The sequence below is a fragment of the Pteropus medius genome, unplaced genomic scaffold (genome assembly GCF_902729225.1).
Source record: "Pteropus medius unplaced genomic scaffold, Ma_sr-lr_union100, whole genome shotgun sequence".
Lineage (NCBI taxonomy): Eukaryota > Metazoa > Chordata > Mammalia > Chiroptera > Pteropodidae > Pteropus > Pteropus medius.
In genome coordinates this window covers 37100783-37121415 of record NW_024355205.1, presented here as the reverse complement: position 1 = coordinate 37121415, position 20633 = coordinate 37100783, and the positions used below count along the sequence as shown (strand labels likewise).

Genomic DNA, 20633 nt, shown 5'->3' with positions numbered 1-20633 from the left:
CGTCACAGACTAACGCGCCGGTGTCACTTCATGCCATCTCCTCAAAGGAATTCTATGAGAAAAATGGGTTCCTTGGTCTCATTGTTTTAGGGTTTAAAAAAAAAAACCCCAAACCCAGCAATGACAGGCATTTACTTCTTGTTTTATAATGGGGATTTCTCAGAGGGGAAAAAACATATACAGCTTAGCTATACGTTTTCTTCTTTATTTATTCCAGTTTTATCGTCAAAAACTATATTCAACCCCCAGGCTCCAGGGGGTGTTTTCACTCCTGGAATGATGCACCATCGCACGTGTAATAGGAACGAGGTCCGTAACGCCTAACACTCGTTGAGCATTTGCCACACGCCGAGCACGGGACTAAAAGTTTTACAGAGATCATCTCGCTTTTTTCTCTCGATCTTCCCACAGTACATTTTATTGATGACTTTGATCGCCGATGATGGGCATGCGTGAAACAATCCAATGGCATCTGACTCATCAAGAATTGTTAATTGACTTAAAGCACCCCAGCTAGGTCTCCCTGTCCAAGGCAGGGGTCACTCACCTGCACAGGGGCTGGCTGCAAAGCCCACCCTCTTCCGGGCTCTGTCAAAGACCACGTAGAAGCCCTCCATCACGGTGGCACCGAGCACCAGCGCGTTCGTGGAAGGCGAAATGCCGAATCGGTAGCACTCGTAATTCAGGCCAGCCCCCATCATGGGCTGAATGTAAAGCTGTTTAAGAGGAAAGAGCAAACAAACAAGAAAAAGTATGAATCAGGCAATGTCGTACAACTGCTGAGGTCACAGCATGGTCAGGATCCTCCGAGGTGCTATGGGGAGCTTTGAGAAAGAAAGTGCCACCCTGCCATCTGGAAGTCGAGATCGTAAGCATGGTGACAAACATCACCGAAAACGATAGACACACACGTACACCACCTGTCACTGCACACAGGTGCTCCCGTACAGAAGGTGTCCATCCACCCAGCAGTCATTTATTGAGCACTTGATGTGGCCCAGACACTGTCTTCAGCATTAGAGATACAGGAGGAATAGCACCTGGTCCTGTCCCATGGAAGTGTCCCACCTATGTGGCAGGCAGGTGCATGAACACTGAGTGGGAAGCGCCCCCCCAGGCCCCGTCCATGGGCGATGCTCAGTCTCCCTCCCGCATAACTTTCTTCCCTTGGCTCCTGGTCGCAGGTCCTCTCTTCTCCCTAAGTCCCTGGCTGCTCCCTCTCAGGCATCTGTACCGGACGTGCTTCGCCTTCCTCACCTGTCCGCATCTGAGAACTCCAGAGCCCTGGCCTCCCTCCGTCTTCCCTCCCAGGTGACCCGTGCAGCCGCAGGGTCCTCCCCTCCTCCCCTGTGCTCTATGCTGAGACTCCATCCCACATCTTCATCTCCAGCCCAGATCTTTGCAGCCACTGCCACACCCCATCGCTCAGCTGGCATCTCAAACGCGACATTTAAAAACAGAATTTTGGACCTGGCTCCGAATCTGCTGTCCCCCCGATGTTCTCCGGGTCAGCAAATCCATGGTACACCCAGTCACTGAGGCGCCGGGCACGGGGCCAGGATCTCTTACCCTCCACCGAAACCATGGCGAGCGTCTGCCGGCCTTAAAACCGAATCGGAATCTGCTCGCTTCTCCCACCTCCGTCGCCCCCACCCTGGTCCGGGTCCCTCTCGCCCTCTTCTCTCGCGAGCTACTGCAGTGGCTCCCGCCCCGCCCCAGAGCGCCACCTTCCCACAGTGACGGTGGCACCTTCTGTCAAAGAGAACGTCAAAGTGGGTGACGTGGCACAGGTAGCGTGAGCTCCCCGGGACGGGAGGGAGAAGCCATCCCAATCGGGGAGAAGCCACAGCAGCGACGGGTAAGAATTTCCCACATGTGTAGGAGCCGTGCGGGTTAAACACACGTGACGTGTGGCCCTCGAGAGTCCCTGGCGGGGGGCGGGAGCCTGTGGGGAACCGCGTCCACAGTTAAAGCATCAGAGAGCAAACTGTCGTCATTACCCGTAACTACGATCCCTCCGCTTTCTAACGGCAAAGTGTTAACATGGAGGTGATGATGAGCATAGAGTGGCTTCGCAGGACATAACGACAAATATTTACAAAGACGCAATACGGTATCCAGTGAGTGAGAAGAGGGCTTTGCGCCTAAGGGGAACAGCCCTGAAGGCTCGGGGGGAAGCGCCGAGCTTCAGGGACAGGCAGAGTGCGGGGTCCTGCGGCTGGCGTGAGGGACAGGCGGGGAGGTGGCGGGAGCAGCAGAGGCTGGAAGGAGGCCCTCGGGCGGGGCTGCCCTCGGGCGGGTGGCGGCGGGTGGCGGCGGAAGGGCGGGAGGCAGACTGCAGGTGACCGAGGAAGGACGAGGCGCGAGTCCTCGTGACAGGGAAGCACCAGAACAGCACCTGGATCCGAACAGAGCAAACCGGAGGTCGAGGTGGGAGGACGTGTGGGTCAGGCCGAGACCCGAGGGAGGCGACGTCCCGCACGCCCTGCGCAGGGAGACCGGACGGGGGGCGTGTCAGGGGGGAGACAAGTAGGGACACAGCAGGGCCTCTCCCGGGGTCATCCCTTGCTGGACATCACGTAGCTGCTGCGTCCAGGGCCCTGGCCGGTGGTCGGATGCCTGCACGACGGTCTGTCTGTCCGTGAACCCGTCTTTGAGGCTGGGAGTCCTTATCCTCACTGCGTCGCAGCCTGGGCACCTGGGGTCCGCAGGCCGGGAGGAAGGCCCGAGAACACGCGTGCGGCCAACGAGCCGGCTGAGCTTGTCAGCGCTAAACGAATCAGACGACTTCTCACGGGGATTGGCTTAAACTAGGAAAAGGGGCTCCCTTAGCTGCCGCTGAAACACACGCACACACGCATGCACACATACGCACACACACGTGCACCAGCACGCACGCACACATGCGGTACCCACGTGCACACACACATACACACATGCATACAAATGCACACAAACACATGAGCACACACATGCGCGCATTACCATGCAATAATAAACACATGCATACACAACCCATAATGCACAGTAAACACACGCCATTATCGCAGCACACAACACACAGTGCACACACACAACACACACGCGCAAGCTTATACACGCAAAACATGCACACACATACATGCACACACGTGCACCCATGCACACACATGCATATGAATACACACACACAAACACATGAGCACACACAGTGCACACAACACCCATAATGCACACATGTACACACATGTATGCACACACGTGCACACACATGCACATGTGCACGCACACACACAGGCCCACCTTTGAGCGAACTAAGTCCATGATAAACCCAAGCAATTGTCATGTATGATGCAGCCGATGACGCGGACGCAGACGTGATGCGAACGGACTCTGCGTCTTTTGCTGTCCTTTCCACGTGTGTCCCAGCTGACTTGCAGCAAAAACTCCAAACCGTAAACTTGTAACATGCTGGGAAAGCTACAGAATCTCTGAATAAACTGTCTGCCTTAAACTAAAACAGCATGAATAGACGAATCGGTGGTTCTTAGGCTGAAACTACTTCCATTGATAGGGTTATGTGAAAAACAAAAAACGAAAAACCAGAATTCGCCTGTGGGCTGGGGACTGATTCTTTCACAGGCCAGACAGGATCTGGCCCATGTGTTTTGGAAAATAGTGTCGGTGACAGACGAAATTTACGATAATCGCCTTTGACGCCACCGTTTCTGGATAGCGGTCACTTGCCCACCTATTACTGCTGCTGCCTGGCAGGTCCTCTGTAGGGACTCCATTCCCAAACTCTGGGGACACCCCTGAATGTTAGGAAGGGGGCCGGTTGGGCAGAGCCGAGGTGTTAGGAGGTGGCCCAGCACTGTCCCCGACATGTGTGTCATCAGCATAGGAAACCGGGAAAACCGTGGGGCAAGAAGATTTTTAAACATCGAAAATGTGAGCACGTCGGTCGACGAACGAAGACCTACAGTCTCATAAGTGAGAATGAGACTAAATTCTCGGGCGGAGATGTATCAGTGAAATGCGATCTTCCCAAACCTCGCTCGGTGCACCACCCCCACCGTCCCCAAGCCAGAACTGGCCCTAAAAGCTGCTGACAAGCCCCAGCGAACCTTCAGTTTGGATGGCTGTCGGCCGCCCTGGACATAATGGATTTTCCCCTGAACGCTGTTTTTTGTTTGTTTGTTTGTTTGTTTGTTTTTTGTGTTTTCTCCCGCTTCGTCGGCGCTCCGGACTCTGCCAACCACCCGCACGGCATTTATTTGCCAGCACGTGTTCACCTTCGTCCTCGAGCGAGGTTTCAACGTCAGTGACACACTGCGCCGATGAACTGACACCCACATATCGCCGTTCGACGGACCACAATGCGACCGTAAAGAGCACGTTATGTTAAAGATGCTGAAACGTATCATTCCAACATCATTCTTTGCGGCGCTGTTCATCCAAGGAGACCGCAGTTTTCTGAACGTGTCTTTGGCAAGTGGCATTATTTCTCCCTTATAAAGGGACAGACAGGAAGAGCTAAGTGAGCTGCTTAAAGTTATAATGTGTCGAGGGCGGTGCTCAGACCGTAACTCGAGGCTCTCGCTCCCGGAGCGTGTGTCCTCTGCTGGGCTGTGTTCCTCAATGCTTTCGGTATCTTCCCCAACAGCTGCCCGTTTCTGGAGTGCCCTGCCCCCCACATAAAGTTAAAAATGGAGGAAAACGCAGGATTATCATCTACTTGCTTCTTCTGAAGTCATCCTTCCTTTCCTGCCCCTTAATCCCACTCTTTTATCCCAGATTCATCAGATGACGACAAAGACACACAGACTTAGCATCTGACGAATCTCTATCGGGCACTACCCGAAGGAAGGGTGGGCTTCAAAACTCACGGTTCTCCTCCTCGAGGAATTACTCATTTAGCTGAGAAAGACATAGAAGTGTGTGCGTTCTTTCTGAAAACAGAAGTCAAAGGGAGAAGGTGATAGCATCGCACATACCCTAAAGGCACGATCCCGTGCCAGGGGTGTAGAAAACACGTGTTATGAGCCTGAAGGCCGAGCTCACAAACGGGTTATACTGCTCGGCGGAGCTTCGACGAAAGACGGTTGCTTGGGTTGGGTCTTCAAGGATGAGAAGAATTTGGATACACGGATGGAGTCGGGACGAGAGGGCATTTCAGGCGGGGGAGGGGCGGAAGCGAAGGTTAGGACAAAGTACAGGAGGATGGTGACCGATGACAGGAGGGTCAAGGGTGTAGCGGGAAATGGGCTGGAGAGCAAGGAAGGGTCCAGCGAGGAGGTCATCAAAAGCCACGCCGGGGAAAGGCGCTGTCATTCTTTAAATGGTGGGTTTGAAGGCTGTGGTTTAGGAAGATTAATCTGGCAAAAGTCTGGAGAGGAACACAGAGTGGGGACCGGGGGTGCCTGGGGGGCACTCTGGAGGTTCCCGGAGTGGCGGAGGGGACGTGAGTGGTGTGAGTGAGGGCCACGGGAAGGACAGGCTAAGGAAGACGAGCTTGGTCTATTGAATTAGATGCTTAGGATGAAGAAGGAATCCACGATTTATTGAATGTGGAAAAAACGTCTTCATCTCTGAGAATCGAATGATTTAGTCATAAATAAGTAAAAAAGCGTATCATTGCCGTGGCAGATGCTGCAAAAATGTCCTTGATTCTCGGCCTTTCCTTGTAGCCACACCCTTCTGCTGTGACTTTGCAGCTCCCGCCGTTGGGAGACGGCGTCTACTCCCCCCCCCGTCCCCCCAAGAATCTGGCTGTGGTCTTGTTTGTACAGCACTGTGCTACAGGTACTGGCCAGTTCTGGGTCCAGACAGACCTCAGAAGCCCTGGGCATTTGTTCTCTCTCTCGGAACCCTGCACCGCTGTGTGAGGCAGTGCTGGGTGGCAAGCGACCACGGTCCTATCACTCCATTGACCCGGCCACCAGACGCGTGAGTGAGGCCATCCTAGGCCCGGACACACGTGAGCCAGCCTGGCACGATCGGCGGGCCTGCCCAGACCCATGAGCAGGAATAAATGCTCACGGTTAAGGCCGCTGGCTTTCTTGGCTGTTTGTTACGCAGCACGATTGCATGGCCAACCATCGCGATCCGATACAGGCGTGACATCCAGCTGCACGCATTAGGCATGAGCCGCTTTACTCTTGCAGGCTACACGGCACAGACAGAAGCCCACATCCAAGCTCATACCTGAGGCAGGAGAGTTATGCGGAAGGACCTGCTGGAGTTCTCGTCTCTCAGGTAGATGGAGATTTTAGGGAAGTAAGACCAAGGCGCTTCGGAATTCGTCCAGCACGCCAGCTGGGACCCAGTCCAGAAGCCGTCAGAGAATTCTGGAATCTGGACAAAACGAGATCACGGGAGAAATGACTCGTCTGGCGCACCTGTGGGGAACAGCTCTCGGCTCTCTTCGTCACGGGGATAAACAACGTTTAACGGGGACCGAGCGGTGGAGACATCGGTCCCCTGGAAGAGTGACAGCGGTGACAGCATAACAGCTATTAAGATCCGCAGGGGCGCTCGCTGCATCCGGCACCATCTCAAGCGCTTTGCAGCCATCATCACCCTAATCCTTGAACGCCGCCACCGGCGCGGTAACGTTGTCCCATCTACTTTACAGAAACCAAGGCACAGAGAGGCGAAGTAACGGGCCCAAGGTCACGCGGTAGTTGCAATGACCTTTTAGAAGAGACGCCAGATCCTAAACGTGGCCCTCCAGGCCCTTGTCGGGCATCACCTCTCCTCCGAGCCCCCTGCGCCCAGCGAGGCTCCTGGAGCAGAGCCCCGCGGGCTCTCTCTCCTCTGGAACACCTGTCTCCTCCCCCAGGTCACAGCTCGGAGGCTGCCTCATCCAGGAAGCCCTCCCTGACTCCTTCACATAGGGATGGTACCCGGCCAGGTATCCCCCAGTTCCACATTTATCAGAGTGATAGGTTCACTCTGTTTCCTGCACTAAGGTCTGAGTCCTCCAAGGACAGCGGCCTGTTGTCGGCACCCACCTCTAGTCCTAACACCGAGACCATCAGAGACACTCAGGAAAGATCTGTGGGGAACGGAACGGCCACCTGTGCCTCGCCTCAGGCCCGGAAGGGCGACGGCGCCCACTCGCGTCCACTAGTCGCTGCGTCTGTACGTGTCGGAGGTGCCTCTTCTGACACCTCCAGCGTGGTGCCCTGCTCGGGGCGAGCTGGAGCACGTGATGGGGACAGGCTGGCTCACGTGTGTCCGGTCATTGCATTACGGCAGGAGGAGGGGCACTGTCTGTCAAGGGAGTGTCCTTGAAGAGGAAGGGGCGGGCAGGCATCGGTGAGGTGTGGTGGGGGCCGGAGGGCAGAGCGTGGGACCCGCCCCCCTGTGTGACAGGGATGACGGCCCTGGAGGCTGGCCCGGAGGACGGGAAGGGGCGTGAGACAGGCTGGGAGGGAACCACTGTGCATTTACCAGAGATCTGAGCTCTGCGGCACGTCAGGTGTCATTAGGGCGTCCGAGTGGGGTTTTGGGGGTCACGTGTTCTCCCAGGCCGAACCCTAGGGGCTGGGCTGGGGGTAGACAGCCGCATTCCAGAATCGCTGACAGGTGAGTGGGACGTGACGATGTGGCTGTGAATGGCGCTGCTTAGGGGACAGTACGGGCAGCAGAGGGGCCCAGGACCCACCCCGAGAAGTGGGCCAGCAAAAGAGACCCCTCCACGAAGAGCGGTCCAGGGACGGGAAGAGGGTCCAGGCGCGGGGTGTGACGGAAGCAGAGACAGGTAAGCAGGGACGCAGCAGAGGATGACCAGGGCAAGGGCCGAGAACGCCGTGCTGTCACGGGCCGACTGTGGCCTGGGCGCCCATGCTGCACACGATGACACGCGTGTGGGTGTCGGTCCCGCCCCCGCCGGGGTGACAGCCGGGAGAAAACGCCCCATGCCCTCTTCACCTGTTGCAGGCTCCCCGCCCAAACTGTTAGCGATCGACCTATGACGTTTCTAATGCTGGCGTTATTTCCTCCTGCTTTGTATAAGAGTTAGGTGGATTTGACACACGCATCCTGGAAAAGGCCCTCTTGCCAGACGCGTCGATGGAGGTGGGCGGGCATTTTGCTGGATCCGCGGGAGAGCCGAGGCGGCTGGCCGGGCATCCAGGACTCAAGCTCCAGCGTCAGCACTAAGAGCTGGTCTAACCACAGACAAGGATGAGGCTCAGAGGGGCCGAGTAGCTCGCCTGAGGGCACAGCTCAGACCTGGATGGGGGACCCTCTACCCAGGCCTCCGGGGGCCAGGCCATGTGCCTCGGGGGACAGAGCCTTCACGTCAGACGTCGCCTTCGAGTGGGGGCCATCCCGTTTCTGCATTTTCGAGTTGGAGAAGTCGGGGGGCTAGTCTGGGTCTTCACCACACACAGACCCCCAGCGGGCTCCTTTCAAAATACAGACCTGCAAACCATCCCTGTCCTAAACTCTGTGTCAACAGTCCGCGCCAGGGGCCAGAGCGTGGGTTTGCGCTGCGTTCACTCCGAAGCCAGCCCCTTCCTTAACCAGACCGAAAACCCGAGCACCAAGAGAGCGAGCAGACACAGAGGACAAACGCTTCTTTGGTCCACACGCAATGGGACAGACGGTGACGCCTCCAGCCTCGTGGACGGTCCCTGCCCAAGACAAACAACCTTCCCAGGTCTCTCCCTGCCGACACGGGCTCTGGAGTCACAGGAGCATCTCTCACCCAGGACAAACACATTTCATAACTTCGGCCCTTCCGCCTCGTGGTTTCCTTACAAAGTCGGTCGCCGCTGGCCACGTGACGCGATGACTCCGGCGGTGCCAACGCCCGTCAGCCCCAGCCCCGCGTCCTCAAGGCTCGGAGCGGGGCTGACTTCACGGACTGCACGGCCCTGGCACACTCGGATGCTGCAGGCACTGCCTGGGGACAGCGGGAAGCAGTCACAGCTCAGCACGTCCCACGTGCAGACGCTCGTGGGGACTCGCTGAGGACGTTTTGACTCCTGAAGAAAATCAGCAGGTTGCTCCATCCTTATTTCGAGCAGGGGCTGATTTGCGGCTGACATCCTAAATTGAAGGCACCAAAACCTTCACCAGCCATTTCTCTTTTTCTTTCTGATTCGGCAGATCGCGGACGGCTCCGGGCCACCGCCTCGAAGACCGTCTCGCTCCGAACCGGCCCCCGCGTTCCTTCTCACCTGCGCCCTTTTCATCTCCCCGCGGCTCTTCCCACGGCACTTGAATCATTTGAGGTTTTGGGCGGGGACCACGGAGAGCCCAGGCTTCTGGAACCACCCATGACGAAGCAGCGGCTGCACGTTTTCCCAGAGATTGCCCTTCGCGTTCGGCCGTCTCGGCCACGTTCCCACCAGGGTCAAGACTGTCCAGGAAAAGTCCCTCCTGACCTTGAAGCCACGTTCCTACCAATCGACGCTGTCTGGTCCCTCTGGTGCCCCAAACTGGAAAGGTGGGGTCACACTGAGAATACCATCAGCCAGGTCCCCGAAAGTCATGTTGTCCTTGATGGTGATTCTCGTTGGATTTCACAGTACGGCCACACGATTATTATTATATTGGCCGATCGGCCCTTGTCTCTTTTACGGAGGAATTAAAATCCCAGCACAGCTGGAATGAAGGCCAGGAGGACGTACGACTGATTTCTGGTGTATTTTTAAGGGCTACAAACGTATTCCTGGTTTACTATTTACTTTACTGTAGTAATATTACCAAGTGTTTTTTTCCCTTACATTAAAAAAGTACTACACCAACTATGCTATTATTATTCGAAACACTAAAAAGCATCACATGCTCAGATCCAAGACCTTTCAGGTTAAAACGAAAGAATTATTTCACGTTCAAGAGCAAGACCGTGAACTTAATAAATAATAGTTAAAAACAAGACCAAACGCCCTTCGACATCCTCAGATGGAGGCACCCAGCCTGTGGTTATGGCCTTAAGCTTGTCAGGTCCTGAGAACTCACCAGAGACGTGCGGACCACGGCTTCGACCACCGCATTGAACACCTTCTGGGGCAGACGCAGCAGCGTGGTGCCGCTGTCCACGATGGCCTTGTCCGCGTTGTACTAGGAGAGGGGAGGGGAGAAGGCACGTGAGTGACAGGCACGTGACAGGGCACTCCGCGGCAACGCACGGCTCTGTCACGTACCAACTGGGGCAGCCGCGGTACCTGCTTCGTGCCTACAGTTAATTCCGTATTCCCAGAGTTCGGGATCGAAGGTCTCTGAGCCCAAGAGTCTCACTTCACAGGAGAGAAACGGAGGCCAAGAAAGGAAAGTGACGTGACCGAAGTCAGCAGCCCTCCCAGTGCCGGGCTTGTCTGTCCCTCAGTCAGAGAGGCCCCAACTCGCTTGTCAAAGAGCCCCGACGGGCAAGGAGTTAAGACCCATTTGTCCTCAGAGGTGGAAATGACAGATTAAATGCCATTTACACAAAGCGTACAAAGTCACCTGTTATGCTGCCCATGAAGAGAGAGCTAGACACATTCAGTAAGACACGCACACACACGCACACACACGCGCACACACACAGGCTTTGTCAGCACTGTCCCCTCCTCCGCCATTCCCCCCGTGGCTGGTACGGAGGATAGAGGACCTGGGCCCCTCCAGCCACCTGAGACATCGCTGTGTGGACGAGGCTTCCTGGGAACGGAGTGAGTGGCGGGCAATTTACTCTTCCCACTTTCACGAGTCATAGGACCAAATGCCCCGCCAGTCAGTTCAGAAGGAAGGAAGGGTTTGTTCTGGTGGCGGGTGGCAGAAATGAAGAATGATGTGGAGTTGAAAAGTATCAATATGTTCGTATTCTCTTCAAATGTAAAATTATGCTCAGTTCAGAAACAAATTTAAGCTGAATCTGATCTACTTTGTCCTTAAAATGATCACTTTTTGTGTGTGTAAGAAACGTAAACATATGAAAGGCCTTCAAGAAACGGAACTTTGCGAGATCTGGGTTTTGCTGTTTGTTCTTATCGGGTGAGCAGGAAAGAACCAAAAACCTAAGTCTCAAACCTCCAGATATATGCTTGTCCTCTAATCACACACTCACACACTCACACACACCTTCCACACACACGACACACTTCACACACTCATAAACACTCACACGCAGTTTGTGTTTCACTTCAGGCACCTCATCCAACTACCACTGATCTGCTAATGGCCAATAAGCACCTTTCGACAATGAACAGATCAGCGGGCTCAGCTGCCTGAAACACTACAAATACAGTGCAATGGACCATCGTCTGTGAGCGGCACCCCGCGTATGAGCTGCGGCGGACGGCAGGGCGGACATGAAAGCGAGTGAGGGACGAGTCGGAGGTACACGGCAGGAATGTGATAAAAATGCCGCTGGTTTTCAGAAACCGTTTGGAAGATGCTTCGGCAGACGGAGGCTCCCTCAGGTCCTCGTAATCCTAATGCCATCGTGTGCCACGATATAGCCAAAAGGCAGTGGTGGGGGCGGGGCGGGGGTGAGCGAGGTTGGCGAGACCTGAGCTCACGGCCGTGCACATCCGCCCGCCGCACACATCCTCGGGGCCCGCTCGCCTTCCAGGGAGGAGGGGATCTGCTGGGAATGCGGGATACAGCTGATGATCTGTTTTGGGTTTCATTTTGTTCATTGTTTAGTCCCCCTTCCTCCCCTCATGCTGATAGAAACCTCCGTGTCGCATTCTACTCAAGAGTTCAAGGACCACCGGTCAAAGGCAAATTGGGGTTCTCCTCGCTCGCCATTTTATGCTAATTTCTCCCCGTTAAGGCAAGTGGTGAAAGGGAGCATCATTTTTTTTGGGGGGAGGGGGGTCATTGATTTAAACTTGTCACACAAAAAGGCCTGTAGTGTCGAATGTCATGAATCTCCGCTTTGTCCCGCAGCGGGCCTCCCGGTGTCACGCTCAGGTGCCAGCTGTGAGGGCTGGGAGGCCCGGGCACACGCGGGCGCGAAGGGCTCATGGCGTGGGTACCTCTCTGCAGTCCAGGTTAAGACTCTGGCCTCCGATCTCCAGCTTGAGGATTTCTATCTGATAATACCACTCCTCCTTAATCGGGGTATACCAGATGTCTCCTGTGTACAAACTCGGTTCAATGCCACCCAGGACCTGGGAAGAAAAACATTCACAGGTATGAGACAGAAAACAAGGTGCAGGAAAACGACGCGTCACACTGAGCGGCGCGCTCACGAGGCGGAACGGCCCCGCAGTCGGCGCTGTCGCTCGGCTGAGACGTGACGACACGAGTATGTGTGCTTGGAAATGACATGGGGACGTTTCGGGGCCACGTATGCAGAGGTGGTCGAACAATGCCCCGGTCTAATCGAGATGCTTTGGCGGCTCCCCTCACGTAAAGGAGGTGCATGCGATTCCAGCATTACAATATTGGGATTTTGCTCCCGAAGAAACGCGGTAAAACAGTGAACCGCGTCGATTGATAGGCGTTCGGCCCCTCGGAAGTCAGAAGGTGACCTCCCGCCCCACACGCCTGCGTGGAAAGCAGGACAAAAGAGGTTCCCTATGCGAAACTTCATTTTGGAAGACTATATAACATCACCCCACAGACCCTCAGCCTGCCCGTCCCCAGAGAAGAGGGTAGAGAAAGGTGCCGAGCGCAGGTGCACTGTCAGCAAATGCAAGGAGCTGAACCTGCTTCTCATCGCTGGCCCATCAGGAGGATGCTCGGGCTACAGCTCATCCGCAGCGCGCATGCGCTCGATTCTGTTCCATTAAAAACAATCGTGCTGTGTGTGTGCGCGCGCACGTGTGCATGTGTGTGTGTGTATGTGTGTTGATATAGAGAGTGGGGATGTACAGGTGTCCCGTGTCTCCGCATCAAATGTAGGAAACCACAGGCAACCCCCTTGCTTCCCCCTCCCAGAGTGAGGCCCACCTGCTACATACGCCCTCCCCACGAGCCCCTCCCTCGTCTATCAAAAATAGTTCGTTACCTTTCAGAGGAGAATTGTAAGAAGCTTTAATGGAATCTGGGAAGCAACAAGCTTCATCTCTTGGATGGCAGGATGATTAGGAAAGCTGAGAATAACACCTAATTTTACCCATTTCAATAGGTTCTATAATAAGGATGATCAAAACTTTACAGTGTGCTACGTGTCTCATATTTGTATCGGGGTCTTAATAAAACAGACTTTTCGGCTCTTTGAGACTAAGGGATACCCACCAGACTGCCTCCATTGGTGCCAGATCCAGCCACTGGCAAGCCCGCCCCACACGTCTGCATGGAGAAGACGTTGGGGATTTTCGCTTGTGCCACGAGGGAATCGAAGAACGTCTCCAGAGAACTCGATGGCTGCGGGAGGATGAAAAGGGACAGCTAAGTGAGCAGGCCCCGGTGCAGACACCAGGCACAACAGACAACACTGTTTCCCTTTACACTGAGTCTTTTCATCGCCGAAGAATAAACGAACTTATGACTACGCACACGGATCCAGAGACCTCCGACAGGACCCGCTACCCTTGGTACGTCTTCCTTTTGCGACGGCCATGTCGTGAAAATAAGATAGTATTTCGGAAGCTGTTAGGGTGCTGTCGCTTTCATCGCCACGGCCGCCTCGTGAGGCGGGCGGCAGACGGGGACGCGGCCACCAGGACGGCTGGGGGCTTCTAATCTTAGACGTTTCGGAGTAAGGAGAGAACAGCGTCTCCAGGAAAAGCACATTCGCCTCCTCCAGCCACAGCGAGTTGTCCATTGCAGAAATGAGAGGTGACCGCCCCGTGGGGACAGTCCATCCCAAAGGGGCGTGGACGGTCAGCGAATAGCTCTGAGTCGGGGGTGGACCAAGGACGCTGGAGCTCGCCAAGGAAGGCGAGAGACTTGTGTTTAGATTGTGGCTGTGACAACTGGGAGGTATCAGTTCGTCGCCATGGGGTGCACGTTCTTAATGAAAACCTAGCTGCAGTAGCAGAGATGCCACAGGCACATGCCGCCCGTGGCCCGCCGAAGGCGCCAACGTCCGTCCCCGTGAGAAGCCAGACCAGAATTCTGGAGGCGGCGAGGGGAGCCCGCTGTCAGCAGACGCGCCTCTTCCCGAGCAGTTCGCCGGCTCCTGCTCCCTTCCCAGCGTCCGTGGCATCCTGGAAGTCTCTCCGCGTCGCCTTTGTCAAAGCCCCTGGGGCTCGGGTCAGCGAGACGCGGGCGTCTCTGGAAGCGGCTGGGGCTGGCGGAGACGCAGTCCGCCGTTCTTTCGTCCGTCTTCCTGAGGGGGCGGCACGGTACGCACTGCCCAGAATCGAAACCCGGCCATGGGACTCGCTCCTTAGTTTCCGTATCTGTCAGCCGGGGATGGTGACAGGCCCCTAGAGCCGGTCTGGGCCTTAAAGGGGTCGGTGTCACGTGAGGGGCTAGGAGCAGTGCCCGGCACACAGTAAGGGGTCTGTCATTACTCTGTCGAGCCATTCCGCGGTGGGACTGTGCTCCAGGATCCTTCTGGAGCAGCGGTCCCCAGCCTTTGTGGCACCAAGGTCCGGCGCTCCTGTGAGAATCTAATGCCTAATGACCTGAGGCGGAGCTGAGGCGGTGATGCCGGCGCTGGGCAGCGGCTGCAGATACAGATGAAGCTTCTCTCGCTCGCCTGCCGCTCACCTCCTGCTGTGAAGCCCGGCTCCTAACAGGCCGCGGACCAGCACTGGTTCATGGCCCGGGGGATGGGGACCCCTGCTCTAGAGGATTAAAAATGCACAGTTGCCTGGGACCAAGAGCACTCGATTCAGAAGACGTGCAGCTGGACCCAGGCCCCCGCAGTGGGAGACCCCGTAGGTGGTTCTGACACACGTGGCGGGATCTAGGATGGCGCGGGACCGCCACACACCCTGACCACCCTGAGTGCTCAGTCAGTGTACTTCAAACCTGTTGGGCCAGCGACCCAGGTGACCCTGGACTCCTGTTCCCGGCTGTGCTTCCGACGCAGCCTGTTACCGCTTCCTTGTCCCCGGGGACGGGCAGCCGATCTTGGAATTTCACAGATGAAAAGATTAAAGGTTCTATGAGGAGTCGGGCCCCCCAAAGAGGCCCGAAGTAGTTTATTTTCAAAGGAAGTCTTCTATCTTATTAATTCCAGATCATTTAGCTTTCCTCTACCATCTTCCCAATAATCAGCATAAAAACAGTCACACATCTTTCATTTTCAAAGTCACATGAAGATGAAATGTTTTGCCCAAGGTCGCATTGTCGGCATTTAGGGATGTGAATTATTTCCAGTCTGCAGATGGGGTGGGATGTGCACGCGGCCGCCAGGCACGGGGCGAGGGAAAAGCTGCTGGCCCTCATGTCTCTCAAATGAGCACAGCATGGCCTTACGAAGTCTGCCCGAGAATGGAGAGAACCAACATCTTGTCATGTTCTCAGCCTCGTGTCTCGTGGCCATTCTTTCTCCTGGAGAAGCCACAGGGTTGGGGACCTGCCTGCCCACTGCCCCCCACCCCCAACCCCTAATCTCATCCCCTCCCTCCCCACGCATGCACACCGTTTGCTAGTACACCTGAGCTGGAGCAAATGTGTTTAAGGGAAGAGAAAACAGGTGTTCTCTTTGGGATCCTCGAGGACTAAGGGGGGCTCTTGTCACCACGCCTGCCACTCTCGAAACGGGGCTTCCTTGTTGTTTTCCACCAGCTCCGGCTTGAAGCCTGACCCTGACCGAGAAGACAAGGCATGGTACCTGATTCCAGGCAGGAGAGGTGACCACCTCCTGCTTTGCTCACCTGTGCACAAAACCTGCCTCGGGCACAGCCAGTGTCCAGCCCACCTGCCTCTGGCAGCGTCTCCCGGTGGAAACTCCCCAGGCTTCGGGGAGCCTGCCCCTACTCCCACACACCGGCAGGACTTCCTGTGGGTCGGCCCGAGGACAAATGTTTGGAGAACATTCAACTCTGTCTTTCCCCATTTTGTGACGGTTCTGATGCTGGTGGGAGCGAGGGAGGTTTCAAACTTTCTCCTTGGCGCGTCTTACTTCCAGTGACCGGCTGTCCCCAGGGCGGGCTTTCAAGTCGCCCATGCTCCAGCTGCAGGAGTCCCCTTAGGGTGACCTGGAGCCACGGTAGGCAGCACAGGGCTGTCTCAGCCCCTGCTGAGGTTCCAGCATCTCCCGTAGGCTCCATCTTCACACCAACGTAGGGATTTAATAAACATCTTTTCTTTTAACCCTACCCTAATAAGAACTCCTAGACAAACACTGCAATCAAAGTGGTCGGATTCTATTAACATTTTAAGACTACACAAGGAAAATAGATGAAAACAGAAGACAAACAAAAAAGTGATGTTCGCACAAAGGTTTAAAGAATTGTGCCATTTACCCTTAATTTAAAAAATACTAAGAAATATATTTGTGGCCACTGGTCTGTCCCAACCACGTGATTCTCACTGGCCCCACTGCACCCACGCGCTGGACTGTCCGGTGACAGGTCTTCAGAACCCCCTCCCATTTCTTGGTGTATTCACATTCTGGATTATTCCTACCTTAGCCAGGGCGGCATAAGCAAGTCCTAGAATCCCGTTCCATTTAATCCCAGGCAGGAAGAAATTCTCCGACTCGAAGATCGTGGCGATGTTGACCACGAAAGAACCATTGAAGCCTTTTGGGATGGTGACGACGTCCTCCCCCACCAGGCCGGCCCAGCTCCCCTGCGTGTACTTGACGGTGACGTCGAAGCCCTTCGGCCGGTACGTGCTGGACCTGGAGGAGACAGAGGACAGGGAGTGCCATGCTCTGCCCATGGTCCGTGTCTCACAGGGCGGCCCTCACGGCGGCAAAGGCAGCTTTCCTGCTCACGGAAGGGACCGTAAGCAGCTCTTGACAATGACCAGAGTTCATGTCGACAAAGCAACATTGCCACAAATCGTAATTGCTAACCACCTGGGTGACGGTCGTGTTTTCCAAGCCATGTGTAAGAAGTCCTGGGCTTACCGTGAGGCCCCTGAGTTTAACATCTCTGCGCCCCAATGAAACCCCAGAATTCAGGTGTTTAACTGAACTGCGTGAGCCCTTAGGGCACAAGCTTTGCGGGGACCCTGCACCGCTGATTTGTGACACAGAGAGGGGCTGGCAGCCTAGAAGGAGGTGCCATCAGCTTGGGCCGGTTGCGGCCTGAGTCACACTATCAACGTGACTAATAAAGACCAAGCCACACTCACCATTGTGACGAGCTTCCTCCTCAGGGCCCGCACTGGCCCAACGTCACTCGAGGCTCCCCGCCCCTGCCCCAAAGCTGGTGATGCTCAGAGCAAAACGTGGGGGATGAAGCCTCAGACATGCTGTGACACGGATCACTGTGACACCATCTACAACCCCACATGCATCGAGAGCTAAGGGTAGGAGTTACACAAACACCATAACATTAACAAAATAAGACTGTGAGCGAGACAGATGAAACGAGGCAGACAATAGACAAGTGAACACACAAAATCCCAGGCAGCGGTCAGAACTCTCGGGGAATAAGGCAAGGGGAGGGGAGGAGAGTCAGCCAGGCCTCTCCGATAGGTCTGCATGTGTGACACCTGCGTGAAGACCATGAGCCACGGGGAAGGACATCCTGGGGAGAGGCAGCAGGCGTCGAGGCCCTGGGCTGTCCAATCCTGTAAGGTAATTCTCACGCCCATTCGAGTTTGCAGACTCTGCTGGGCCATATATACAAAGAAGCCCAAGGGACATCTTTTAGCAAATATCTGGGCATTGAAACCATGTCCCCACGAGGAAAACGATCAAATTCCTAGAAGTGTCAAATCACCAGATAATTCTAGAGAGTTCCCGTTTGCCTGCATTTTCCATTTCACTCGGTTTTAATATTAAGCCTCTGAACGACGCTCTTGTTAAGTCCTTATTTTAGAATGACAGCAACTAGCGCAGTCTTCTTTGGGGTCAGGGAGGAAGTCAGGTCAGAGACGACGTGACTTTTCTTGTTTTTGTACATCTAGGAGCTTTTCAGATGTTGACGGTCCTGAATTTAGTAAATTGTACTTCTGAGAATCTGACCCTAAGGGGACACCCCTGAAGCAGACAGAGGTTCATGTTCAAAGACAGACTGATAATAGAAAACGTTGGAAACCACCTAAACGCCCCGTAAAAAGGAAATTGGTAAATTATGGTGTAACCATATGGTGGACTATTTATTACACAGCACTGAAAAACAGTATTTCCTAAGACATTTTCAATGACATAAAAAAAAAAAAAAATTAAGGTAAGAGAAAAATTTATGCATGTGCCAGAATCATCTTCGAGATAGTTTATTACCCCCCGATAATAACAGCTGCTACCTCCACGTAGGGGGTTTCGTGGGGGACACTCAGTTTGCGGTTAGGCCCGTCCACATTTTTTGCATATGTAACTTTTATAATCAGGGAAAAAATTATTTAAAAAAATGTCTGGCGGATATATTTTAGAGAAACTTAGTTGATTCTAACTTCATAATGGAATGTAAAATGTAAAGAATGTTCAATTTTCATGTTTGCTTACTGCTTTAGCTCGCCCACCACGATCTGCAAGGGAGAGTGGCATAATGAGAATGCGTGCTCATCACCTGACATGGGCAGGGACAGGCGGACGTGAGAGTGGGTGGGCCCCGGGACCCACTGGAAATCACACCCATCAAGTGCAGAGCCCGCTCACGGAATCGTGGGCCCCTGAGGGCTGGTGACACGCAAGCTTTAGCGTCAGCCAAAGTCCAGGTGTGCTTGGCACACGGCAGGGGCCGTGCAGGGGCCGAACAGTAATGAAAATGCTGAGTTCTTCAGTCCCTTTGGACAATGCGGGTCTTTCAACAAGTTCAGAAATTTGATTGGTCACGGAAGACGCTAATAAATTATTCTGAAATGCTTGCAGAATAGGACCGAGCACAGGGTTGGCATACTTTTTCTGTAAAGGGCCTGGAAAAAAACTGTTTAAGCTTTTGTTGGTCACATGACTTCCATTACAAGGACTCAGCTCCGCAAGCATAATGAAGAGGCGGTCACAGACGCTAGCCACGCAGCCATCGTTGGCTGTGTGCCCAGAAACTTTACTCCCGAAACAGACGGCAGCTCTGATGGAACCGGTGGGCCCTGGTTTGCTAACTCCTGATCTAGAAGATTAGTTCTTTTCCCCCAAAACGGTCTAAAGGGCCATGACTTTCTTTTGAGAAGTTGTTTTAACTTGGTCCAGGCTACTGAAAATATTAGCATCTGCCCAGGCTAACGAGAAGAGCCTGAATCTCTATGTCGTGTCTTCTACAGTCGCCCGACTAGGTTGCTGGCCCCTGATAGGAGGGAACATTCTGGATATTTTGGGGCTATCTGCAGAGAGATGAAATGTAGCTGGAGTTATACTGCCCAGGTTCCAATGCTAGTTCACCTGCTTATTAGCTGTGTGTGACCCTGGGCCAACTTAATGAACCTCTCTGTGCCTCGGTGTCTTCGACTAGAAAAATGGAGATGATATAGTACCATATCTCATTAGGTTAATTTTGAGGATTAGGAATTAATATCATAAAGCATTTAGAACAAAACTCTGGAACATAGCAGGTACGCAGCACCAATAGCTACTGTTATTATAATGCTCTATTCATTTGCTGCCTGAATTCAATGTATGAACTCCTATTAGAAAATGTAGGATTCATATTCGAAAAGATATTGGTACACCGATGTTCATAGCAGCATTATTCACAGTGGCCAGGATATGGAAGCAACCAAAGTGTCCTACGATAGATGATTGGCTAAAGAAGCTGTGGTACATATATATACAGTGGAATATTACTCAGCTATAAGAAGAGATGAAATATTGCCATTTGCAACAACATGGATGGACCTCGAACTAATCATATAAGCGAAATAAACCAGACAGAAAAGGTTGGAAACCACGATATCACTTACATGGGATATAAACCTAAAAGCAACAAATGAGCAGGACAAACAGACAGAGACACATGGACAATGCACAAGTGGTTACCAGAAGGGAGGGGGGAAGGAGGAGGGAGAAAATAAAAAAATAAAATGTTAAAAAAAATTATGTATACATAGTATGAAAAAAAATAAACGGGCATTAAAAAAAATAATTAAAAAACAGAGGAAAAAAGTGCAGCTCGCTGCCGGTGTTCATTTTACATAAACTCCCTTTGAGGCTGAAGCAAATCTAACTGGTTTGCAATGTGAAAACAAAATATAAAAACCGAAAAAAAACCCAAAAACGTAGGATTGTTTTTTCCTAGAAAACGCTCCGAGAGTTGCTACTCTTCCTCACTATCCGGAACCGTGTCACTCTGAAGTCTAACCACCCCATGAAAAAGGACCGATGTGTGGGAGGTGACTTGGTTACGGGGGCCGGGGAAGGGGAGAGGCCTTGCCTGATTCAGAGAGGCAGAGCTGTCGTGTGTCCCAGGCCAGCAGCCCAGTAGACCCGCTGTGAGACAGGAAGGGCCTGCAGCGACATTGTCCCACACGGCAGCCACAGGCAGCTACTCAGCCCTTAAAACGGGACTATAGGTCCATCCATGTTGTTGCAAATGGCAGGATTTCATTTTTTTATAATGGTTGAGTAATATCCCATTGTACATATGCTGAGTGAAATAAGTCAGACCGAGAAAGGTAAATACCATGTGATTTCGCTGATATACGGAATCTAAGGAACAAAAAGAACAAACTAATCAAAAACAGACTCAGGAATATAG

At 53.6% G+C, this 20633-nt stretch overlaps 1 protein-coding gene across 4 annotated transcripts in view; it reads right to left on the bottom strand.

Annotated features, from left to right (window-relative positions):
- The window catches only part of BACE2 (beta-secretase 2), an 80664-nt gene that overhangs the window by 22122 nt on the left and 37909 nt on the right, over positions 1-20633 (bottom strand). For 3 of the 4 annotated variants that reach the window (XM_039857913.1, XM_039857912.1, XM_039857910.1), the window contains exons 3-8: positions 16456-16672; positions 13165-13293; positions 11958-12092; positions 9958-10059; positions 6187-6336; positions 548-716 (exon numbers count right to left, since the gene is read on the bottom strand). In XM_039857913.1, coding sequence (XP_039713847.1) covers positions 548-716; positions 6187-6336; positions 9958-10059; positions 11958-12092; positions 13165-13293; positions 16456-16672 — 902 coding nt within the window. The remainder of the gene's footprint in view (positions 1-547; positions 717-6186; positions 6337-9957; positions 10060-11957; positions 12093-13164; positions 13294-16455; positions 16673-20633) is intronic. The other variant, XM_039857911.1, reaches the window with a different exon arrangement.